The 26,838-nt window shown below is 42.8% G+C and overlaps 1 protein-coding gene across 6 annotated transcripts in view; it reads right to left on the bottom strand.

The window, feature by feature from the left end:
- Nucleotides 1–26,838, bottom strand: part of KCNMA1 (potassium calcium-activated channel subfamily M alpha 1) — a gene marked incomplete at both ends in the record, with an annotated part of 673,962 nt that overhangs the window by 326,949 nt on the left and 320,175 nt on the right. For all 6 annotated transcript variants that reach the window (XM_084245122.1, XM_084245124.1, XM_084245123.1 and 3 more), the window contains one exon: nucleotides 1,397–1,458. In XM_084245122.1, coding sequence (XP_084101248.1) covers nucleotides 1,397–1,458 — 62 coding nt within the window. The remainder of the gene's footprint in view (nucleotides 1–1,396; nucleotides 1,459–26,838) is intronic.

Raw genomic sequence — 26,838 nt, 5'->3', positions numbered from 1 at the left:
AAAAGGGGCTTACCTTCAATGACATGCCAATTGGAGTTTTCCAAACTTTAAAAGCTCTTCTTTTTCTTGGCCAGGAAGGGCTGATGGAGGAGAGTGTGGCAGCTTGTCTCCTGGGGGACTTTCAATGACCCTCCACCTGAGACAGTGAGGGCAGCTCAGCCTTGTGCATGGCGACAATTCTGAGGACTTGACAGCCTCAGAGGTGGCTGATTCCCGGAGACAGGTGATTAGAGAAGATGTTTCTTTATTCTCCCTGACATGACATTTTGGCCTTAGTACCAAATGCACACAAATCCTTTGGCTGACAACCAGATGGCTGGGAGAAATTCAGTGTTTAGGTGTGCATGAAATTACCACCATCCTGAGGCATAGAAAAAAGCTGAAGGCTCAGAATTCAGGCACATCAGGGTCTGAGCCAAAAGAGACACCAAATAGTTTTCCAGGGATAAAACTCTATTATCCAGTCATATGTGGGCTAGAGTTCAAGGAGTTAAAAACACTCTCACAGTGGACAGTGCCAGCAAAAGGCTCAAGGCCATTACCCAGTTGTCAAGTTCATGTCCCACAGAAAGGTAAGTCAGACCAGCCCAGCTCTGAGTTTCCCAGATACTGTCAGGTTCAAATTTGTAATAGATTAGCTGAATAAATGATGTGTCCAGGGTGACACCTGCAGGGACCAGGGCAGAACTGGCTGTCATCCACCAGCTCTGCTCAGTGTTCTCTTCTGCCTCTTATGAAGTCTTCACCATCTGTCCCAAGACCCCACCCCAAGCTCACCCTCAAGTCCCAGGTCACTCAGTTGGCACCCAAGGGATCTGCAGGAGTGTCCACTCTAGGAATTCCAGACGGCCTCTACCTCTGTGAGTCATCATGGGCTCCTCCTCCCACCTCCTTACTGTCACAAGCATCAAGTGAACAGGCTTTGGGTGAATAATTGGTTGGCCAGTGTAAAGTATAGCATCATACTATTCTCAGATAAGATTAAAGCATTCAAAACCCTAGTGGGAACAGGACCCTACAAACACAGCAACAGAGCTTCATCAGCAGGACACTCCAACCCACTGAGAGGCTGCAAATTCACATCAAAGCCCTCTTAACCTCTTGACATCTTGGCTGCAAATGCTTCATCAAGACACAGCTATTTATAAATTAATAACACCTTGCAAAAAGTCTTGACCTCAGACACCTCTCCCTCCTATGCCAGCAAAATCAAAGTAGCCTTCCTTGCGAGAATTTGCTTTGCCATTCAGAAAACCAGCACAGAAGAGCCCAGCCTGCCTCTACGGCTTCCGCACTCTGGAGGACTTTGCAAAGGCTGGTGTTAAAGTAAGTTGATCAATTGAAGGTTCAGGATTGTTTTGGATAAGAGAGTAAGATGACATATTTGCATACTCACTTTGAAGAATCTATGAAGTATATTACAAGTGCACCAATGCTGAGAGCAAAGACTAAGACAACCTGTAAAAGAAGAGAAAAATGCCATCACTTAGATGCTGAACACGGGGCAGTCGGTTTATCTTTTGGACACATGCAGCAGCAGCTCAGAAACAGTGGCAAAGGCTTTTTGGGATCTGCTGGAAATCTCACCTCCTAGTTGCCCCACAAACTACCCACTACCCCAACATGTGTGCTTCTTACCTTGCAGAGGGCAGCAACCTCGCTGCTGGCCAATAGGGGTCAGGACAGACTTTTGTATCCTGTGGTAGGAGATTTTTATCTGGCCCAGTTTTCTCCAGGTCCAGTTTCTTTACTACTGAAGTTAACACACCTCAGTGAGAAAACTGGCTACAAATTGAGGGTGATACAATTTTTTGGATTTTATGTAACCTGGGGACCAAAGGAACTCATATGCAGGAATATCCAACAGTTTTATTGAGGTATAACTTTCATACCTAAACTTTGCCCATTTCAGTGTACAATTCAATCAATGACGTTGAGTAAATTTACCAAGTGGTAAAATTTTCATGATAATCTAGTTTCAGAATATATTCATCATTCCACTGAGGTCTCTTTTGTCCTTTAACAGCTAACCCCTGTTCCTACCCCCAGTCCTCAAGAACCACTGATTTCTTTCTGTCTCCATGAAAGTATTATCATTTTAAAAGCACTAATTTGTTATTTTGTACAAACATCACTCTGTGTGTGTGTGTGTGTGTGTGTGTGTGGTTATAACACTTCTCAAGTTTTTGGGAAACAGTTTAGGTGTAGGAAGTAAAAATAGGAAATGCACTAGGCCAGTAATACGACAATTCTTACTCTTCATTACACTCTTCACTCAGCATTAATCACCACTGATAGAAAAGACAGTTTTGGCATTCCTTCAAAGGGTACCTGTCACACTAAAGTCCATCAAATAAACATGGAATGCATAGCAAATCAGGCTGACACTGACACTTCTGTCTTCACTCAATATTCTAATTTGCTTATTTAATCTTTGACAGAGGAGACTTGTAGTGCAACTCAAAGAATGTTCAAAATTTTAAAAAGACACTAAGTCAACAATTAAGCTTGAGAACAAAAAGTAAGGACTAGCACTAGACACAATGCCAGGGATTGTGGTACAAATACCTTTTAGACATGTTCCTATCCTAAACAGACTGCAGGCTGACAGGTGTTAGAAGTGTCACCTCTTCAGAGCACTGCAGAGTGACATTCCTCTGGCACTGGCTGGGGGATAGAGTTGATTCCTGATGTATGTAGAGACTAGGCATGATCAAGCTCTGAGTGTGTATGTGTGTGTGTGTGTGTATATATGTAACAGAGTGTAAACTGTGCATTGTGTGTCTATGCTAAAGCGGCTGACAGAAAATGAAAGCCATGACAGATATTCATTTAAAACACTGCAAAACTCCATGAAGCTACTGGACAAGGGTGGCAGATTACAGAGGAAGCAACAGATGGTGAAAACAACTGGACTCTGTGAAAGGAAGGCTATGCAGTTTCACAGCACCTGACAAACTCTCCTTACAAAAGTGTCAAAATAATACATCACTGGAGCTCATTTTATTTTTCTCTTTTATTTTAAAAACTAAAACGTGCTCTACTAAAGCCAAGGAAACTCCTGTAATCAGTTGACAATAAACATTCACCCACTGCTAAGTCCCCTGTCAGGTCACCTGGGTCTCTCTCCACTCACACATTCACTCATTCATTGCTACATCCCAGACAAAAACACAAACAGATCTCTGTTTTTTCTTCTATTATCTGAATGGGCAGCAAAACAAATAGCTTAAGATTAATGTTGATCTCTGCTATTTCTGACATACAGGCAGTTAAATCCTAGCCCTGACCTCATTCTCAAAATGCTGCCAAGAGAAGGGATATGCAGGCCTCCCTGGTGGTGCAAGGAGTTAAGACACAACCTATGAAGCTAACCGCAGCCAATACAGCACGAGTTCGATCCCCAGCCTGCCAGGGAGCAACCCACATGGCGTAGCAGACCTCTCCTGACTCGCCCGCTGCTCCCCTCAGCAGTGTATTTCAGTCAGTCTGCCTGTTCTGCTCCCCACTCTGTCTCTGGTGAATTCTCTTATCCCCCACACCTCTGGCCTGTACCCCAACTCTTGTATGCATAAAAATAAAAAAATAAATCTTTAAAGAGAGAGAGAGAGAAGGGCTGTGTCAGAACAGAGGGGAAGGACCTCTTCTTCATTCATAAACACTGGGGCTGAGACTAATCTCAGTCAGTTTGACTCTGGGCGTGAGTGTAAGTGGTGAGCTACTAGGGAAGCTCTCTGTGTTAGCTTACACCATTAAAGCTGGAGCGAAGATGGGATAGAGGGAAAAGGAAAGGTGAGGAGGGAAGAAGGAGGGGAGAAAGGAAAGAGCAAAAGAAAGAAGTTCCAGCAAATGGCATCTACATCATTCTGAAACAAAGTCAAAATCTAAGCTCCCGTGCAACCACCATGATTTCCAGCACCGGGTGGCCAGACAAAGTAGCTGATATTAATTTGTCCCAGATGTCTCCACTTGGCCTCTGTGATGGGGAATAATGTGCAGCTTATTTAAACAAATCAGTCAGTGACAGGAGGGAAGGAATCCTACTGTCTTTTAAGAGACAAACTCAAATATCAGCATCTCGCTGGTAGGGTATGAGAGGGAAGAAAACCAGAAGAAAAATGATCCCAGAAACTGTACGATCTGAGGAGAGGACCTATGTGTGGGTACACGTTTTCAACAGGGAGACTTTTCTCCCAATAAGGTACCAGGTGTCCAAACTCTGCCCCCACTTACCCACAGACAACCCCCACCTTGCCACCAGGCATGAAATGATCAGTGGGGAGAGGATCTGCTTTCCAGTACCGTGGCAGGCGATTTTCAAATTTGCTAAATGGTTCTTTATCATGTCAGACATGATTACATTGTCAACCATCCAGGTGCTGCAGAAAATGAATCAACCCTTCACAAGCAGGAATCCAACAGAGATCCATCTTTAATAAGGACCCCAACAAAAGTCTCTCTCTCTCTCTCTCTCTCTCTCTCTCTCACACACACACACACACACACACACACACACCTCTGTTTTCTAGCTCTGACAGATCCCCCGCATTTGAGAACCCTACTCTAAGTATGTGGAAATTCAGTCCAGCTAAATATAAGATTATATTTCAGCTTAGATGGTAATATATTATAGAGCATTTCCAAATAATTACCTAAGTTTTTCTTTCACATCTGCTATGCCTAATGTCCTAGGCAAAACAAAAGGAAGACATCTACTTGGAGTCATCAAATATACTCCTTTGTAGAATAAGCACAACATAGATGAATCCTATGTGACTATGAAGTTAGTACTCCATTGTATGGTATAGGTGTGGCCAACATATGATACTGACCATGTGGAACATATTTAAATGGAGAAGGAGGAGTAAGAGAAGTGTAGGCACAATGAGGCTCTTGTTTTAATATCCTCTTTGTTCTCGAAGTGTCTCTTCTTCCCATGTTTAGGGCTAATCTCATACGCCCACAGTGAAGGGAGGGTCACCAGGAGTCCTTCCCTACGCTTCCTGTCCCAAGAACAGAAGACACTGAATCCCGAGGAAGCATGGTGAGATGAGAAAAGTACAATACCTGCAACAGGTAAACACTTGCCCTCCAGCAGCTGAGTCATAGAATAACCCTACAACAACCAAACACTTTCAAAGCACTGTCCCAAAGAAGAGATAGTGAACACAGTCCAACATACAGGACAACATGAGCACCCCCTCTGCATGCATACTGTGTTCACTTTCACTCGAGCCTGTCCAGTCTTTCGTTCTCCCTTCTCCATCATCAAATCACCTTGGCTACCGCACGTGGTGCTAATTGCCTTATTCTTAGGTTTACTGAAAACACCCATCTGCCGTGTGGCGATACTGAGTACCGCGTGATATTTACAGAGTGCCAGATTCCTTAAAACAAAAGTGATTTGATAAATGTCACTCGAACAATGGTGCTCGTGAGTCATCTATTTTCAACATTCTAAGATAAAACATGACATGTGCTTGCCCAGAAGAATGCCAGGAACACAGACACAGGGGGAGACGTACAGACACAGATGCACACATAGTATTAATAAACTTCTATCCCGACACCAGCAGTCTGGGGATAAATAGAGTGGGAGGGGAAATTCACAGCCATCTTAGTAATGGACATTCCAGCAGGCCCTGAAGATCTTTCACAGGTCTCAGGGTGATCGTGCTATCTGAGGGGCACCTCGGGACCCCCAAACTTGCATGCTCTAAAGAGATTCTGCCATCTGTCACATAAAGACAAGGCACACTCTTAGGGTGAAAGATCGTTAATAGAATGACTGTGCATAGAGAGGGAAGAAGAGAAAGGACATGGTTTCCCAATGAAACACCCAAAGTTACCCAGCCCCTGAGGGTAAATGTCCAGACAAACAGGGTTGGCCCAAAGTGGGGCCACTGAACCCCAAAAGCTTGCCACAAGTCTAAGGTACCTTCTGGTGAGGGAACATAGGAAAAGGGCAAAAGGGGCCAGACAAGTCTGGGACAAAAGCAGCAAAATTAAAGTACAAATCAAGATAAAGTCTGCCTTTCTGAGTCTCCCCACATATCACTCACCCAGGTGTCCCTTCCAGTGTCTCTACCTGCCTTGACACCATAAATGTCCTCCAAGTTCCCCAAGTCTCCGATGCAAGTCCAAAACTGAGAAGAAAGGAGGCCCTTCTACCTCACCTCACATGTCTCTCTCCAAGGGTCTCCTCTCCTGTGCTTCCTTCCCTATGTCTCTCATGTGTTCCACAGCTTTCCCTTGCTACTCAGATCCACCCTCATTAGGTGGGTCAGGGAACACCCAACATGCCCTTTTTATGGTAATGCTTCTGTTACAATCATAAAAATGTTTTTTAAAACATTTATTTATTTATGCATACAAGAACTGGAGTGTAGGGCAGAGGTGCAGGGAGGGGGTGAGAGGATTCACCAGAGACAGAGTGGGGAGCAGAACAGGCAGACTGAGTGAAATACACTGCTGAGGGGAGCAGCGGGCAAGATAGAACAGTCTGCTGCACTATGTGGGTTGCTCCCTGGTAAGGCCAGAGATTGAACTCGTGCTGCATTGGCTGGCGATAGCTTGATAGTGCTGTCTTTAAACCCTGCACCACCAAGGAGGCCCACAATCATAAAAATATTAAAGCACAGACTATCCCCTCACGTCACTGGAGCTCCTTGCAGAAAAAACACCCAGTGATATGAAGACAAGAGTGAAGTGAATCAGGAAATTTGGCTCTTCAGAGATGTTACGGGTTGTAGAACTATTAGGGGGAAAGGATGTTCTGAGCTAATCCCATACAGGCTTTGTGGACCCCACCCCACTGCAGACCAAAGTCATCAAGACATTGGAAAAAACAAATCCCGTCACCACTAAAGGGAAGGTGGCTGGGACCTGAGGGTAGAGTTAAGCAGCCAGGTTGGGTATAAAAACCGTAGAATTCATGTTGTCGGAGGTAGGCCTGAATGCTTTCAATTGCCACGTGAGGTACCAGACCCTTACATATGGATTTGGAGCAGATTCTCACAAAGGTGGGTACCACCAGAACCCTATCACCTGAGAAGCGTTCCTTAAAAAACAGATGCACTGTCCCTACTTGGGACCACAAAACTGAGAGGGAAGGAAGCAAAGAGGGGAGAGACTGGGCATCTCTCTATTTTACAAGCTCCTCCAGTGAATTTGATGTGTGGCCAGGAATGGAAGTCACTGAATTAAAGTCATTAGGGGAAACCACTTAGCTCAAGTCAGAGATTAATTCACAAATGTCGCCTTAACAATTAGTCCATTAGAACATATGTATGAGGCCTGCAGGCTTTGAGAAACGTGCTAAGGAGTATTCTAAAAAGTACAGAGAGGAGGATAAATTAATTCTCTCCTGAACAGGTTTTACGCATTCTCCTCAGCTCACAGCAGAACACATGACCCTAATTAATGAGTCTGCACAGGTGGGCAGGGCCTAGCCAGCTGCTGGCAGCAGCGACCCCTCAGAAAATGGACATGTTTCCACATGTGATGCTGGAGGCTCATGACTTTTTCAAAATGAGGGAAAATTGATATGTGATAAAACTCGCAATATGAGAACTCCTAAAGCAAAACAATCTGGGCACATTTGCTTAGGAGAGAGAATTTCATTCCAATATACAAATGATAACGTTTGGTCTGGTGAATTTAACAACTCCAGCAGACATTTATTGAACTCCTATGCCCAAGGCCCAGAGGGAAAGAGTGTGAAATAGAAAACTAAAATAGCTGAGTCAGGTCTGGTCTTTGACCTCAACAAGCATGCAATCCAGAAGTTTAAATGATTTAGGAGTCCCTCATGACTGAGTAAATACTACACACACTTTGGGAGGTCGAACGAAGAAGGGGATAGAGAAGTAACACCACCACCACTGCAAACTTCCAGGGTGAAAAGAAAGGGAAGATGGAAAACCAAGCATGATGAGAGGGGGTTCTTGCCATTCTGTTCACCTTATGTCTCAGGGAAGGGCAGGTGCCAGGCCCATCGGAGGAAGGAAATGCGTGTTGGAGAGAACACAGGACTCCAGGCAGGAAATTCTGTCCCAATTAGCAGTAGACTCTTGAGCATGTCATGTAATGTGTCTGGGACTTAGCTTCCCAATCTGTGACATGGTGGGACTGGGGCAGAGGGTTATCAGGTGGACACTTGGATCGGTGACTGCATACAGTGAAAGAACTTAAACCTCTTGGCTTGAAAAGGCAGCACTCTTTTAAGCCAACTGCATGCAAGTTTGTGCCTATTTATAATTCAGCAGGATGGCACAGTCATGTGTGCCACTAATCTGTGTCAGAGAGGCTTGTTTCTTCCATAAAATCACCAGCGGGAACTCCATGGATGAGCAGATTCATATTTGGTGCTTCCAGCAGCACAATCAATTGCTCATCCTCATGTCAACTCAATAAACTGAAACAAACCTAGAGGCAACACTGCCGGGGCTCTCCCCAGGTCCGTGGCTGAGCTCTGCCGTAGCACAGGGATGGGTGATGGTCTAGCTCAGTCCTCCCCTTCTGCCTCAGTGATTCTTTGAAAAGCCCGTTTTCTCTAGGTTTCATCATAGAAATTCACACTTTGAGACTCAGTGTTTTCTTAAGGAGAAAAGAGAAGGTTGTATTTTTCCTTTTCATCACAATCTGGCAGGCATTCTAGTATGTTTCTTCATCCCTAAACCATTAGTGGTTTTCAGAAGAAGATAGAATCTTGCCACCAAAAATGGTAATTTTGTTATCGTAAATAACAAAAGATTTGTACAGTACAAATCCAATGTTTTGACAGTGCCATTTAAACATGCAAAGGTCCCTTAAACCTCCAACCTAACATCTGGTGCATCTCATGGAAGTACTTAACACAAAAATGCTGTAAACTGATTCACGAGCAACCAACTCTCTAAACAATGGTCTAAGTATAGATGTATTCAAAATGAAAGAAAAAAAAAAAGAAAGATGTGCTTTCAGTAGTCGGCATTTACCATTATAGCATTAAAATAAAATACATGGGACTTTTAGATAGGAATAAAAACTGCTTTATTGAAATGAAAGGAAGCCTAGTAAAAATGCCTGATTTTGTGGGCATTAAATGTGATACCTACAAAAATGCAATACAATAAGGACATACTCAGTGAAAAGTGGATTCGATTTTTAAGATACAATGTAAATTGGTCAGCACCCCCCACCCCCACCCCCACCCCCACTGCCTAAAATTGCTTCAAATGACGTCCATAGCTTCCACAGCTCCAAATGACTTCAAATCCTTGACACAGCTGACAAGACCCTGGGACCTCTGCCCCTTTTCCTCCTCTCTGGCTTTCTCTCATTTTCTCTCCCTCACTGTCAGACTTCAATTCATGGAAATTTCAGTTCTTCTCACTTACCGTGTATCTCCCTCCCCACCCATAAGCACTTTCTCCCCTTCTAGACTATTCATCCTTCAGATCTCAGCTCTTCTGTCACTTCCCCATCTGTGCAATGTGGGATGGGCCCCTGTCTGTACTTGGTAGCACTTAGCACAGGGGCAATTTTATATTTCTCTATGCAACCTATTTATAACTTCCCTCTTCTCTGCTGGACTTAAGTTCTGTGAAGACATGGTACATGTTTGTTTCTACTCATCACTAAACTCTCAGATGCTATCTCAATAAATGCTTATTAAATAATTGAGTATTTGGAGAAAATGCTGGAGATTGAGTTTGTAGACTGGAGCTGGTGAAAACAAAAAAGAGCTGGAAAGACAAGGACCCTCATTGAACCAGACTTTGGAATTTGAAATGCTAGACAGAGGTGAGGCGTAGCTCCAGGGGAGGGCAGGGTCCAAGGCTGATGTGGAATGGGGCTGAAGATCATCACACTTGAGGAGGTTGAGGGTCTAGGATGCACAGGGGCTAGCTAGAAGAATCACAGGCACAGACTTGCAGGCGATGGCTAAAGGCGAGGGTGAGACCAGAGAGTCAAGGATGGAAGCCATTGTTAAGTAGTAGAGGAGGCTGGTGGGAGGTAAAGACAGCATCAAGGAGAGGAGAGAGAGAGGAAGGATTCAGGTGCATGGCAGAAACCTAAAGAAAAAAAAATATTTTGGGCCTCCCTGGTTGAGCGCTGGGTTGCGAGGCTGCCACAGCCTCTGCAGCGCCGGTTCAATCCCCGGCCGCAGGGCAAGGGTCCCACATGATGCGCAGACCTCTCCTGCTGCCCGCTGCTCCCCTCAGCAGTGTACTTTGGTCCTTCTGCCTATTCTGCTCCCTGCTCTGGCTCTGAATTCTCTCACCTTCCCACGCTTCTGACTGTACCCAGTGCTTGTATGTATAAATAAATAAATAAATAAATAAATAAATAAATAAATAAATAAATAAATAAATCTTTAAAAAAAAAAAGGAGATTTTGCCCAAGGATGGAAGGGGCAATGAAGCGCCTGGACTATGAGGAAACAAACAATTTCCACCCACAGATGTGAAGGAAACTATACCTCTCAGAAAAACAGGTCAACTAAGGTGGTACATGTGGGGAACATTTTGTAAAGAAGTTGGGGATTTATATATCGATCAGGACTAGGGATCTGTGGAAACAGAGTGAATGAAGCACACGTCCTAAGGAAGTTAGACAGAAAATAATAAAAATATAAATGTATAATAACAGATGACTACCTAGGTAGGGATGTGTGTGCACACACACAGCAAGAACACAGAGATAAACTGATACTTTACTCATTATTCACAAATGCTGGCTCCCTGGCAGTATTTATCCACCAACTATTCTCAACAATGTGTCTCTGTCCATTTTGAATTTAGGTAATTTTTTTAAAGATTTATTTATTATTTATACAAGCACTGGCTACAGTCAGAGGCACGGGAGGGTGAGAGAACCACCAGAGCCAGAGCGGAGAGTAGAACAGGCAGAGTGATGAAGTACACTGCTGAGGGGAGCAGCAGGCGGCAGGAGAGGTCTGTGCGTCATGTGGGACCCTCACCCAGCGGCTGGGGATAGAACTAGCGCTGCAGAGGCTGCGGGCAGCTTCGCAACCCAGCGCTCAACCTCTGCGCCACCGGGGAGGCCCTGAAATTAGGTAATTTTAAGATGACTCTAGGTTAAAAAAAAAAAAAAGGAAAACAAGAGGGCTCTTTTGTAGTGTAAACTGCAAAGAACAACTTTATTGTTTATTGTTCTATATACAGGCATCTGCTGGTATAGAGACAAAGTAAGTACAAAATGGGCTTTGGGGAGAGGGCAGAAGGGAATTTGACTAATACAGATAGAAATAGAGGGTTTGATCTTCTCTCCTTTTTTATGACCCCCAAAGAAGAATCTGATACATAAATTATAAGCCGGTTGTCTAATTTTTTTTCCCTTCTGAGGGTTCATGTTACTGTGAGTGTAGGTTAGGAGTTGTGTGGTGCTCTGCAGGTTACCGCGCCCCAGTTCCCCTGGGCGTGCCATCTGTCTCACACCCTAGATTTTGTTGACCATGCTCACTCATTTTGCACAACTTACAAAGACAGAAGAGTTAATTGTGTTCATCTAAGGCCTCAATTTATTACAACTGAAATGATGGAGAGCAATGGTAACACTGAGTCAGAAAATTTTCCCTAAAACCTGCATCCTTCCTGAGAGGGAAGGTTTATTTAATGACAGTGAAATCTTACATCGTTGCATCATAAAACTTCAAAGGTTGATTTTTGCATATTTTTACCAACAGCATTAAAACTGATGGATAGGCCAGCTTGATAAAATCTTCCATTTGAGGTCTAAAGTTTGAAAGACCTTTCCTATCTAATTATTGAAAAATCCAGGGGAAAAAAAAAATCCATCTGCTGCTAGAGCTCCCAAGTTTGCAGCTAATGAGCTTTTTGAGAAGTTTTCTGGCTTAAGTGCATGTGGATTTGGCCAACTGAATTTTTAATTTAATTAGGTTTATAAAAGGAGAAAAGTTAAATAGCACTGTCAGGATACTAGTTGCCACTTACTGCCACCAGTGCTAAATTTGTGGTCATCTTTGCCCTACTTCTCAAATCTTGCCAGTTCTTCCAGTTTATTAAAGGTAAAATGGATTTGAAAACAGGAACTTAAATAGATACTTGAACACCTGAGGTCATAGTAGCTTTATCCAAAATAGCCCCAAAATGGAAGCAACTCATTAACAAACAGATAAACAAAATACGATAAATGCAAACAATGAAATATTCAGTCTTACAAAGGAGGGAAATTTTGACACATACCATGACACAAATGAAGACATTATGCTAAGTGAACTAAACCAGTCAGCAAAAAAGGCAAATATTGCATGACTTCACTGCATGGGGTACCTAGGTAGTCAGCTCCTAGAGACAGAAGCAATTGGTGGTTTCCAGATGCCAGGATGAAGGAAAAATGAGATGTTTTCATGTCAATGGAGTTTCTGTTTAGGTTGATTAAAAAAATGCCTGCAAGTGGACAGTGCTGCTTGCTGCAGAGCACTGTGAAAGCACTAAAGCCACTGAACTATACACTTACAAGTGACTGAAATGGTAAATCATCTTCTGCATATTTTACCACAATAAAAAAAAAGGCAAGGCTAGTTCTGAGAAACTGCAAGGAGAATCCTGCAGTATATTTACATTTCAAAACTCAAACATAATCACCTTCTCAGAGGGATACTAATATCTCTCCTCTCACAGGCAGTGGGTGGCTCTGAGAAACTTGTATTACATGCAAGGGACTCTGCCTCTCTGGGAGGTTTGATCTTACCACCTAGTAAGGTGGAATTGCTCCTTTAGTTTGCAGATTCTATTGCCACATAGCCACAGAGACCCCTCCCCCCTCCAGCTTCAAGTGTTACTGATGCACAAAAAGGGGTATGCATTTCTTAGGGATCAGAAAGTATGCAGCACAGATCTACTTTGTCTTTTGGTAACTGTAGCTAAAGTCCCAGAGAGGAAGGGAAGTTTTAAAAGTGTGCCCTTTAACTCTTCTGCACTGTTGGTGGGAGTGCAAACTGGTCCAACCACTGTGGAGAGCTGTGTGGAGATTTCTGGACCTACTAAACATAGAGCTTCCATATGATCCAGCAATTCCACTCCTAGGTATTTACCCAAAGGACACAGAAACATCAATTCCAAAGAGCACCTGCACCCCTATGTTTATAGCAGCACTGTTTACAATAGCTAAGCTTTGGAAACAACCCAAATGCCCAAAAATAGATGACTGGATCAAGAAGATGTGGTACATATATACCATGGAATATTACTCAGCATTCAAAAAAGATAAACACATGCAATTTGCTGCAACATGGATGGCGCTGGAAGGGATCATGCTCAGCGAAATAAGCCAAAAAGAAAAAGAAAAATACCGGATGGTCTCACTCATAGCAGGAATCTAGAAAACTTAAATAAGGCACCAGGAAAATGAATAACTATAAGAAAGTGAAAATCAAAATCAACAAAAAACTATGAACCAGAGACACTTTTAGGGGGCCGGGGCGGGAGGGGAGGGATTGGGGTCAGAATGGGGGGCTGCAATTGTATGGGGAATATAACAATAAAATTTATAAAAAAAAAAAAAAGTTTAAAAAAAAAAAAGAATTATGAATGTCTTTAACAATTGTAACAATACAAAGAATTCGTGTCCTTTAGCAGAAGATGGCTTCTGCCTATAATCTGTCCTATAAACAATGGTGCTTCTTGAGAGATCTCCAGGAAGTGGAGAGAGAGTGGGGAAGAGGGTTCGTGAGCACATTGTTCTTCACAGAGCATGTTGCAGATTCTGTTAGAGGAATGCAGTGAAAGTTCATTAAAATCAACTCTGCAGGGGGTTAAGCACCACGCTATGAAGCAATCCGCAGCCTCTGCAGCACGAGTTCCATCCCCGGTCGGCGAGGGAGCTACCCACATGGCGCAGCAGACCTCTCCTGACTTGCCCACTGCTCCCCTCAGCAGTGTACTTTGGTCAATCTGCCTGTTCTGTTTCCCAATCTGTCTCTGTCTCTGGTGAATCCTCTCACTCCCCTCATCTCTGGCCTGTACCCCAGCTCTTGTATGCAAAAATAAATAAATCTTAAAAATAAAATAAAAAAAAAATAATAAAAGTGTGCCCTTTACCATCAAAAATAAATAAATAAATATTGTGCCCTTGGTTTTCTAACCACTTTAAAACACATCACAGTTTTCTTAGAAGACAATGGAATAGACAAAGGCTATTTGAACTCCAGGTCTAAACCTCAAGGCCACGCTGCAGTAATGACTGGTCACAACCCTTCAGTAGGTTCCTGGGGCCTTAAAGTCTCAGCTTAGTATTTCCATCATCAGACGTAGTGATTTCTCCACCAAAGATAATGCTTTTAGAAAGGATTATCAGCACATCCTAGAAAGCAGGGCCACCAAAAACCCTCAGAGTGAGGGGGGTTGACCCAAGATGATAAACAGTCATTCAACTGACAATAGGACGCTGACCAAGCTTCCGAATCAGTCACCTGCCCCACGCTGCACTTGGCCATGGAGGTGTCTGTTCACATGGTTGGTTCTGACAGGCTCCCATTATCTCTGTAGAACTGACTGCTGAACATAACCAATGGGTTCGCCTTGGCAAACACCATCCAGGATAAGAATGAAGCCAGCAAGCCCCCTCTGTTAAGGTTCACGGTGGGTTGAGATCTAAGTCTGCAAAGAAAAGGCATTAGCATGTCCACATCTGTCATTTCTTCCTCTTCCCCTCACCTTACAGAAAATGCATTTTCTTTTTATATTTAGTATTAAATTCTTAACCATTAAGCTACATTTCCCAAAGGAAGCAGAAAGCTTCACAAGCTAGCAGTCTTTACACTCAAAAATTCCCATTCCCACAGCCTGGGAAATCAGAAGGCAGGGTCAGCGTACAAACATCAACACAAGCAATTAATGATTGCCCAGAGCCAGGGCTGGGTGCCCCACCAAACACTCATCACTGCAAATTTAGAGATGTTGGAGCACAGCTCCAGCTGCGGACCCACTTCCTGCAAAGTCTCATGAATCTCCCTGCTACCCATGAGGATTAGAGGCTAATCACACTGCACAGGGGAACCAGAGCTTTAGTTTCCTGGAGACAGTGAGAAAATCACCAGCTCCACCTTCACTGGCACAAGAGATTTTTTTGGGTTTTGTTCTTTTTTGTCTTAACTTCAGTGAATTTATTCTGCATTTAGCTATAGTTTCTTTCAAACAAATAAGATCATTTTCAATGTCAAGAAGGATGCAAATATGTGTCTTTCAGGCTCCCTTTTCTACAAGTTGATTTCATGAAAAGTAGAGTGTAGCTGCAGGGTGACGTTCTTCCTGGAGCTCAGTCCTAAAGGTTCCTGTGGCGCTGGCCAAAGTTTTTGGAGTCCAAAGTTGTGGAGCACAAAGTTGCTTTTCACATCACCCCCAGATGTGGGGTGTGAACACTGAGAATATGAGCACGGGCAGGTAACACCAGCTTTTCTGCCACGCTCAGCCTCATACTTATTTGGAAAAGAGACAAGAGGGGACTGCCTGTGTATGAAATGCACTTGTCTTTTCAAGGCTATTGAAAAAGAGGAAGGGCACGTATCTGCTGTTCAGGATGGCTTCATAGGCCAGATCAGACATGCTGTTAGCACTTCAGAAAGGGAGGGGCCGGAAAATGTCAAAAGAATTTGTTTTATTTCCTATTTTTAAGATGTTCAACATAGTTATGAAGGACAAATCTGAACTGAGGTGCGCATCTGTAAAGCTTTTGATTGAGTTTCCCAAGTTTTCAATTTCTACAGCCATCAACTTCTCGGGGTCTGTGGTTCTATTAAGGTAATTTGGCCATGATTTCAACAAAGCCCCAGCCTGATCACTGGGTTCCCCTCCCCATTCACTCCATTAAAAGACCTTTAGGCACAAGAATTTATTCCTGTGAACTCTTTACTCCATTCTACATTTATCTACATCATTCATTCATTGCACATAGCTGTTGAGTGCCCACTATAGACTCAGATGAGTTGGCAGGGTATACAGAACTGCTTTCTAGAACTTGAACTCTAGTTTGCCTTCTTGTGCAGAGCAATATGACACATGCCAAGATAAGGCTTCCAGCATCAAAAATCTTTCAAGACATCAATGCCCTAACCTAAGCATGGTTCTAGAACTTCAGTGAGATTAGAGTTATCCATAGGACCCATTTAAATACATATTGCTGAACCCCATCTTGGAGATTCTGATCAGTAAGTCTGGGGGAGCCCAAGAATACTCATCTCTAACAAGTTCCAGGTGATATTGATGCTGCCGGGACCATATTTTGAGGATCAGCATCTTATACCATCATAAAATTTACAAAGTGTATCCTTCCAAAAGTCTGTCTTTTTTGAATGTAAATATAAAAAGATCTAAATTGGTTATTCTAGGTATGCACTATTTGAACAAAATTCCATTAAAATACCTATAAATTTTGAAGGCTTACAAAAGAGAGAAAGTTGATAAGAATGCTATCTCAGAATATTATCCAAAATCATTTTCACAGTTTAGCTCTAGGACTAGATATTGCCAACAAGATGTTTTTGGTCTTGTTTAATTAATTTGACACATCTTCTCCATAGAAAAGTACCCCCATGAATTTAGACATGATATCACTGTTGCTAATAAAATTATTAAAACACCCACTTTCAATATGTAGACTTTGATTTCTGAAGACATACTTTCACCCAGGATTATAAAACTTGTAACGGTGTATCTGAGGAAATGTCATCAAGACACTGTTTCCTTCATTCCAGGGAAGAAAATGATCACCTGCAAGGCTTCCAAGAACAAAGGAACCAAAGGTCAGGTCTCTGCCCATTTTCCCCAGACATGTCTAGGGCAGGGAGGACAGACCAAAGTCCTCTGTTCAAGCTCCAAACCCTGCAAGAAACCTCTGGCAGTAATTTGGCTTCCCTGTGTGATCTGCACTGATCGACCCTCTTAAGAATGCTGGTTTTCTGGGCTGGTTCTCTCCAGAAACAACCACATTTGGCATCTAAATTTGTCATTCTAGATTTTGTCAATGCTACTTCAACTACATAGGATGCGTGAACATTTTTTAAGCTTGACCACCCTCCCCGCTTCCTTTTCCCTTCCCTGTTTGTTTCTATTGAAAAATCCAGTCATTCAGACACCAATGAGATGACAACACTTGGCCTTCCCTAACTACCTTCCCCCACTCCCGCGCCATTGAAAAGATGGAGAAACTGAGGCACAGGGAGCTTAAATCAGCTGAGCCTCAAATCCAGATGAGGCTCTCTGACTTTGTTCTTTTAATCTGGGACACCAAGCATTTCCTGAACTGGGGAGTTATTTGGCCTCCAGTGTGCCAGAATTACCCTCCCAGCACACTTCCCCAAGTGGAACTCTGAGGAGCTCCATCAACTTTCTCTGAGTTCCAAGGCTGGAAGATTTTCTTGGATACTAATGATGCCAACCCTCCAAAAAGTGGTAACCATTGGCCCCTCTTGTCCCCCAAGCCATAAGCCATCTTCTTGCCCATCTTCACAGAAATTGTCTATTCATTGCTTCATTATGTACATTTTTAGCATATTTCCTCTTACTGGAAAATTCTTCTATTTTTTTAAGATTTTATTTATTTTTGTGTAGAAGAACTGGGGTATAGGCCAGAGGTGCAGGGGGTTCCAGAGACAGAATGGGGAGCAGAATAGGCATATCTACTGAAATACATTACTAAGGGAAGCATCAGGAGAAACAGGTGAGGTCTGCTGCTCCATATAGGGTTAGTTCCCTGGCCGGGGACTGAACTCAGGCTGTAAGGGTGCTAGCACTGAGACTTAACCCCTAGTCCTGGAAAATTCTTTTATTAAGTGCAGATATAACAGTGAGAATCATCCAACAATGGGATGAACATGCAGCACTGAACTCTCTGACCTGGGTGTGTCCAAGTGGAGGCAGGAGATCCTCTGTTTGGAATGCCATGGAAGGAATGCCACCTTAATAGGCCAAGTCTATATTGCTAGGGTGACTATATTTCCTAGTTTGCCTGATGTCTTGGAAAATAATTATTAAAAGCACCCCTTCATACTCTCAAAAGCGGTCTGTGTTGATAACAAAGAACACAGTCATCCAATTTAAGGTACACTGGAAGCCTCACAAAAACCTATTATCTCCTAACATTGACTACTAAATATCCAGAAGAAGATGGGAAAGTCCAGTTCTGAATTTGTAGCATTCTTATAGCCACTCCAAAAGAACTTCTTGTTCTCTGCTTAATAACCTGATATACTTGATGGAACAACAGGTGGTAAATGATGATATCCAGAACCTCCATATTTCTTAGAAACTGCCTTACTCTCCTCTCCCTACCACCTCCCTGGAATGCACACACTTAAATTGACTATATAGTATAGAACAGTTTCTGAGAGGAACTGGTAGCTTTTCTATGACCTTTGTGGTACCTACATGATGGCATTGAACATGGCTGATAAGTTGTTTCTTTTTTTTTTTTTGTGAAATGAGGCAAGTTCCAGTCTTTTCTTTTTTTTTCTTTTTTTTTAAGATTTATTTATTTATACAAGCACTGGGTACAGTCAGAAGCGCGGGAGGGTGAGAGAATTCACCAGAGCCAGAGCAGGGAGCAGAGCAGGCAGAAGGACCAAAGTACACTGCTGAGGGGAGCAGCGGGTGGCAGGAGAGGTCTGTGCGCCATGCAGGACCCTCCTCCAGTGGCTGGGGAGCAGCCAGGGATCGAACCAGCACTGCAGAGGCTGTGGGCAGCTTTGCAACCCAGCGCTCAACCGCTGCGCCTCCGGGGAGGCCCATGACTAATAAGTTGTTAAAGATGATGAGGGTTGATCCACTCCAACTGAGTCATTGATGTTGAAGAGGAAAATGGACCTTGAGATTTGGGATCAAAATCAGTCCATTCAGGCCAGATCTTGAGGCTTTTGGAAGTGTCATCTGCATTCTGGGGAAGGATCTGATACAAATTTGTCTCAAAATTAGTCTCCTGAAAAGAACAACCCAACCTCTGAGGGTTTGGATCTGTGTCACATGCTAGAAGAAATTGATGAATTTCTAGAAGCTACAACTTACTGAGACTGAGTCATTAATAAATAGAAATCTGAACAGACCAGTAACAAGGAAGGAGATTGAAGCTGAAATCAAAAAGCAAAGTCCAGGGCCAGAGAACCAAACATATAAAGAAGAATTAACACCAATCCTTCTAAAACTCTTCTAGGAAATTAAAGAGGATGGGGACATCTGAACTCATTTAATGAGACCACCATTACCCTGATACCAAGTCAGGTAAAGACACTGGAGAAGAAAATTACAGGTCAGTATATCCAATGAACGCAGATGCAAAAATCCTCTACAGAATGCCAACAAATTGTCATCAACAACTTAGAAATGTTTTCCTATTTCTAAGGAAAACATTAGACTGAACAGGATGGACTGGAACACACCGCCACACAAGGTTGGCTCAATTTTAGTAGAGGGTGATTCTGCACTACTGCTATTTAAGTGGAGTGATTCACTGAACAGTAATAACTGAACCCAAGGCAATCCCAGGAGACACTGCACCGAAATAAACACATCCTAAGCATTTCATGGCAGAATCTCCCAGCAATCCTTAACCTGGGAGGAAGAGAATGACCTGAGGAGGCTTCGCCAAGTCACACATAATCTGCTTTCCCACTGCACAGAGGCAATGTCCCCCACCCCATATGACTCGTTAAAAAGCTGCCCTAGTTCTAAATAAAGCAGTGGTGGTCACCTCCTCATCATCATTTCCAGAGCTTCTGGAAGACCTCTCTTGCCCTCTAAAAATCTCCTCCGCCAAGATTCTGAAATTTCACCATTAGAGGTTATTTTCTTTGAATTTCATAATAATCCTCTTTCTTGGCCCTTGTAATAAGCACAAAGTATAATGAATACATTCATAACTAAGTTGCTAATGATTCAATATATTGATGCTGACATTATAGTGTGCCTGTGATCCACAGAGGCTGTTCGTTAAAAACATATTTCCAATATGTTTTTAAGTTTGAGGAACAACTCAAGAATCTGCATTTTCAATGTGCACACCACACACACACCCATTCCCTTTAATTCTGACACATTTTGAGAAAGGGGTCCTTTTAATGCATCAGCTCCTTTCTGGGAAGGAAAACTTCAGAATTTTTAAAACCAGATCACCAAGTTATACCCTGGAGCAAAAATATCAGCAACTCTCAAGGGAGGATGAAGCATCAGTATTATTCTTACATATTAGAAGATAAAGTTCCCTAGGTAATCCCAATGTAACACTGATTACCGGTATTTGAAAACCTGGTCACGTGAGCAGTGAATGGAGGAATCTTAAGGAAGAGGGCAGTGGAAGGGCAGATGGTCAGGGCCTGAATAAAGGAAGCCCAATACAGACAGTCAGGACCTATTGACAAAGTGGGGAACCGCGTTCTCCAATGTCCTCACCTAGGTGACCCTGGAAGAGCAGGTCATTGAGGAGCCCTGTGTTGCCCACACATACCCATAGTTGTCCTTGTAACCAAAGCCAACAGGGCGGCAGCAAGGGAGTCACATCAGGGGGAACACAGACGACATGTGAAGGTTAGGACTGATACAGAGTGCAACACTGATTTGGCACTCGTTGCTGCCTGAATTTCAGTAGCCTGAGTTACTTTGGCATGCTGTCCCTGGCTCTGCAGGGTCCCTTTAACAAGGACATTCATCTCCCCCTCTGCTACTTGGCACCTCTGGGTCCACATGTGTGGTCTAGCCCTTCAACTTGGGGATGGGAGGATAACTGCTTTCTGCCCATGGCAATCAGGCCTCAGTCTCTGCCAAGAAGCAGACAAGGGCAGAAGGTAGGGAGGTATGGCTTAGAGATCCTCTAACTTTAGCTAAGTCCACATCATTTTGAGTAAAACAGGGTCATGTGGCATGCATGGTTTCCTACAAATCTCTATGTTGTGACGTTTCATCTGCAAAACCTAAGGGCACATGTTGGTTCTGGGGACTGGAGACTGGAATGAGGGAGGACTGGTCTTCAGGATATTAGCCCACCGAAGAAGACAGATATTTCCTCTTCCTTCAAGTACCCTCTCCAGTGGCATGAGGGTCAATGTGAGGCCAGTGTTTCCCAATTGAAAGAGAATTCAAGTCACATTTGTAATTTTTAATTTCCCATAGCCACCTTTAAAAAATAAAAAATAAACAAGATAGAGTCTCCCTTATAATAATTCATATTTAACTCAAAGAGACTTTATTTCAAAGTGTAATGAATATTGAAAATTATTAACCCGATACTAGAAACAATCTGCTTGCCTCCCACACCCACAGCAAGATGGCAACAGTTACATTCAGCGAAAAGTCCTACTGAAACAACAAAGTTGTGTTTAACAGAACAATATTTTATATTGCTGCAGTTTTAAATTTGGTATTGAAATTAACTAAAGTTAAGTAAAATTTGAAAACTTGTTTCTTCCATGGAACTAGACAGAGTTCAGGTGCCCAAAAGAAAACCAATATGTGGCTAGTGGTGATTCAGAAGAACAGCACTGAAACAAGCCCATCCTACAGAAGCTCTCCACCCCATAACCAGGTGAAATAGCCCCCACTCTCTCTCTACTAGTCCACATGAGGATGTGAGGAGAGATACTCATGAGGATGTGAGGAGAGGATGTGAGGAGACATGCCATGGGTGGCTCCCTCCTCTCAGGAAAAGGAAGCACAATGGTTAACTGCACGGAGACACTTAGCAGCCTGGTAACCTTGAGTAAATCGTCTGTCTTAGTTCCTGCAACTGTCAGGGAGAAGGAAGAAAAATATCTGTCTGCTTCTAACAGTGATAAGGAGTAAAGAAGCTAATATTTATAAAGCACACAAGACAGAGTCTCCACCTCTATAAGTAATATTACATAAATGTCCAGGATTATAGCTGTCATTCAGCACACTGAGAATTTCATTCCAGAACGATCTTACTGGAAGGTGCAAAATAATCTCTCACCTATAAACTTCTGGCTGCTACTATCATTCATTGATTCACTTGAGAAATAGTTACCGAGTTCTTACCTTATGCAAAGCACTGTGACCCTGTGCCCTGGGGGAGAAAAGAGCTCAGATAAACTAACACGTTCCAGAATACCTGACTCGGCCATTATCCAAACCATATCTCCCTGGCCTCCCAGGCAAGGTCAGAGGCCAGCCTCTGCAAGCTCCCTCTCCTTAACTCGGGTCTGAGCTCAGGCCAGCTCCCCCAAGAAGCCTTTCCTGACTGGCATGTCCAGAGATGTGGCGTGCATGTGTGAGTGTGCACGTGCACACAGATACACACAGCCCTGGCTCATTGCTCATACTGCTTTACTTCTCCACTGGCTTATTGTTCCCTGAAATCACTTTATTTACTTCTTTACTTGTCGATTGCTTGTCTAACCTCAAAAGAAGGTAGAGGATAAGGACAGAAACCTTTTCTGTGTTGTCCTTGCTATAGTCCCCAGAACCCAGATCAGTGGTTGGAAATAGCCACTGAACTGCTGAGTAAATGAACAAATGAATGAATGAATCCCCTCCTTGACATACAGATCCCCCTGTTTCTCTTTGCATTTCATTCTTCAGTGACCTCATTTTGAGGTTAATGTATTCTCTGCTCCTTGATATATATGGTGAATGATTCTTGTGTATGTGTTTAGTCTTTCCAATGACCCTGCATGTCCCCTGAGGTTGGACCCTAAATGTTCATTCTTCCTGTGAACCCCTTAATGCCACGTACAAGGCACATCATCAATGAATACTTGTTGATGAATGAACAGGAGCGATACAACCCAAGTCCCTAAATTAATTTTCTTGGTCAAATATAGTGGACTCTTTCTACAAATAATAATTTGCAAAATGAAGTAAATGTGTATATATATATCCACACACATATATTTATATGCATATGTGTGTTCTGTTTCGCATTCTAATTAAATGAAGCTATTTTTGAAGCTATTTTCCAGTCCAAAGAAAAACTGTAAAGAATAATGCTAAATGTTAGATCATTAAGTTGGTTTTCTTTAATTATATGGCAGTGTTTCAAAAAAGCTTTGAGTCATCTTTAAGACTTTTTGCCAGAGGTACAATACACTACATTTAAAATGGCACTTATCTTAGTAAACACATTTCTATTGCGAGTGATTTGTTCCAATGAAATAATTCCTTAGCCAAGAGTTGCCATTTTTCTAAACCCACTACCAAGAAAAGATATGTGGAAACATTACAAGCACCAAAGATGAGGAAGCTTGCAAGGTTCCCTTTATCAAAATTCACCAGGACACATTCCCTAAGGCAGAAGAAGCATCTGTTTGTCTACCCTCTTCTCCAATATCAAAGCCCATGGCACTTACTTTTTTGCAAATATTTTATCTAAGGTAACTATAAGTAAGTCCTCAAAAATTCTAATAAAGTAAGGAATGAGTGGAAAATATATCCATATTTCTCTCTTTTTTATTCTTTTACCTTCTGCCTTCCTCCCATTCTTCTCTGTCTTTCTAAAACAAAAATCAGTAGATTGGTCACATGCAAATATAAATTCAATTTCATAGAAAGTTGAATGTTTGTGCAATTAAGCATACAGACCAATCAAATGAAGAGAAAAAAAATCCCATAAAGGCCAAATTATTTCCTGATGTACTTGCTATAATGAAGGGTCTATTATGATAAGCTATTACACTTGCAAGATGAATTGAATTCACATTTATGTAACTCATCTATTGCTAGAGAAATGCAGATAAAAATTTTACAACAACCTGAAAAGGTTTGTGGAATGGATATAAAAAAGATCAATACTAAAAGAGTTTAATGTCAAGTTGAGACAATAGAAAAGATGGCCCAAAGCAAGGACTCAATTTCCAATAAAAAAGAAAAGTAGACTTAAACATCAGATGAGGGGAGGAGGGAATCATCATTCAGGCAGAAGAGTCAGGGAAGGAGCAGGTGGAAGCGTAGTAAAGCTGTGCAGGAATAACAGTAGAATTTGGAGAGTGGAAAACAACTCACTTAAAATTTCATGTGTCACACATATAGATCCATCTGCAATTATATGTTGGGTGATATTCCTAGCACTTGGGGTAGAGCAGAGAACAAAGACCCCTTATGCAGCTGAAATTCTAATAGGGAGAGAGATCCTTTCTAGAAACTAGTTAAGACAAAATGTGCCCCATCTCTTACTGACGTGAACTTACAGGATAGGAAGAGATTTCTTTTCTGCTGCCTTTCTCTTGAGTCTTGAAGATTTTCCTTTTTGATGACATTAGAATTTCTCTGGCATTGTAAACAAGAAGCTTCCTTTCACAGAGTCTATCTTTTCCTTTCCTGTGCCCTCTCAACATTATTAACGGTGGGATGCAGTTAATGACCATGACAAATCATAAAAGGTTTCTCCTAAAGCTTTCAAGTGTGACTATCCTGATTATAACCTACAGGTACAGCCAGCCGTGAGCCACACACTATTCATGAGTTCCAGGCAGAATTTTTATCACACATGATAAAATTATGAGTTACTCCCAGAACCCAGGATCCCAAGCAAATATCCCCTACTTTGCCAAAACCCTGGATGTGGTGAGAAGGCCCACAGTTTCTCCCCAAAATAGGTTTAATCAGGATTCCCTCCCCTTGCCCTATCAAGGAACCTACATAATAACTGAGCTAATCATTTAAATGATGCTACTGAGAAACAAATCCATTTTCCTTGTTAAGATTGTGTTTGCTGTCCTATCCATTTATCTGCTTCCTTGGCAGTGCTCTGTATTAATTTATTGCCCAATAAAGCACAGACACTAGTCGAGTTGCTGAGCCATGCCTAGAGGAAGACCCACTATTTCATTCCAGCAAAGGCAGCCCATGAGCCAAAAGCAGGAATAAAAGCATGCTGGGTACCACAGCCCCTGGCTGGTTAATCCTAGCTCCCTGTGCTGTCCCAGAGACACAAAAGGGAGGCAATTGTACAGGATTTTTGGAGAATGCAGGTGATTAATCATTACCAGTTGTCAGAGGAAACTGAATAAGTTTGTTCTGTTGGTTACTACTGGATGGTAAGCCTCACTGCTAAGGAAATGATCTCCTGGTTAGTTTTGCAAGGAGAGTAGCTGAGAAGAGAAATGACAAAGAGAGAGAGAGAGGGGTGGGCTTCAGCTCGCCAAGGTTTCCCCCATTCCAGGAGATTGCTTCCTGATTGTAACGTCCTCTGAAGATCACACCCAGTGACTAATCATAAGGTTCCTGCTCAGAACAGGGCAAAATCATGGCAATGATTACCTTGTGTATGGAGGGGCTTGTCACTGGGCAATCTCTTTCTGGGACTATCAACTTTACTGACAGTGGCTCCTACCTATGGCTTTGATCTCATAGGGTCTTTATCAACCAAAAGTCATGAGCTAACATTTGAGGGAATGGCCTGGGCTTCAGGATTTTCTTCCTGACTTCTTGAGTAGCTCCAATCTAACAGAATGTCCAAGGGAAAACAAACCCAGGAAATGTGGACTCTTGCTTGCTCATTTTCCTATGTCATAGTGAAAAAAGAAGTCTTCAGCAAACCAATGCTATTTCCAAGGATTAAAAAATATATATATTTGAATCTAAGTCTGGGAAGGAGTTATCAAGATCTTCTAGTCCTGGGCAATCATTTTAGGGGAGAAAACTGGGACCTTGTAGGGAATTCACTTGCCTAAGGTGTTCCTTGAGTCAGAGACAAAGGCAATGCTAGGAGGATGATTGATGAAGAAGGAAGGGAAAGTCCATGGGGTTGACCTTCCATTTGGTTTAATGTCAGCAATTGCTCCCCCAGAGAGGGCACCCCTGGTCAAGCTACTCACAAGCAAGACATCAAACCACCACAAAACAGGGCCTCCCTGGTGGCACAAGGGGTTAAGCACAGCACTGTGAAACTATCCACAGCCTCTGCAGCACAAGTTCGATCCCAGCCGGCCAGAGAGAAACCCACATGGTCAGCAGACCTCTCCTGTCTCCCCCACTGCTCCCCTCCGCGGTGTATTTCAGTCAGTCTGCCTGTTCTGTCCCCCCGCCTCTGTCTCTGGTGAATCTTCTCAACCTCCACATCACTTGCCTGTACTCCAGCTATGTATGCATAAAATAATTTAAAAAAACCACAAAAAAATTGTACAGCATTCACTTCTGCAGAAGTTCTCAGCAGACTACAATGGACAACCATCATTACTCATCAGAAGGGCAAGAGGAAGACAAGAGGAGCATGCTTGCTCTAGGAAAAAGAAAATGGTGGGGGGGACCTAGCATTTGCCATTTGTGCAAGCCCATTCTCCCACTCTTACTAAATGATTAGGTTACACCACCCACCATCTCTTCTCTAAGGATCCTGGTGATAACAGAGGAAGGCAATGTGAAAAAGCCACTGACCTTGCAGAGAAGGTCTTCACTTCACCAGAGAGAGCAGGGAAATGTGCCAGTGGAGTCCTCACGTCTCCACAACAAGCCATCACCCTTCCCCTCTGAGTCACACCCCCTCTTCTCCACATTGTAAGTTCTACTGCAACTGAGGCTAAATGGTCAAATTTCTCTTAGGCCCTGAAGACCACAAAAGGAAAAAATGTATCTAACTTTCTCTCTGATGAAACTTATATTTACAGATAAATAACAACAACAACCTTGAGCTGAGCTCCAAGGCTAGTGGGGGACTGAAAAACACAAGAGAAAGAAGGTGCAACTCTGAGGTGAGGCACCTTGAAAATAATGAATCCTCATCCTGAACTCCTATTATAAACAAAGTCTTTTCTAATTAACTTGGGTGGTTGGACCCCTTACTTAGTCCTGTCAATAGAATATGCTTACTTCTTTTGTTCTTTGGCCCTTGTCTCCTGAAGTATTAGTTCCCCTTGTCTCCAAAAGGCTTGAGACA

This window comes from Talpa europaea, assembly GCF_964194135.1.
Source record: "Talpa europaea genome assembly, chromosome: 10".
In the NCBI taxonomy this organism is placed as follows: domain Eukaryota; kingdom Metazoa; phylum Chordata; class Mammalia; order Eulipotyphla; family Talpidae; genus Talpa; species Talpa europaea.
This window is presented reverse-complemented; position numbering and strand designations above follow the sequence as displayed.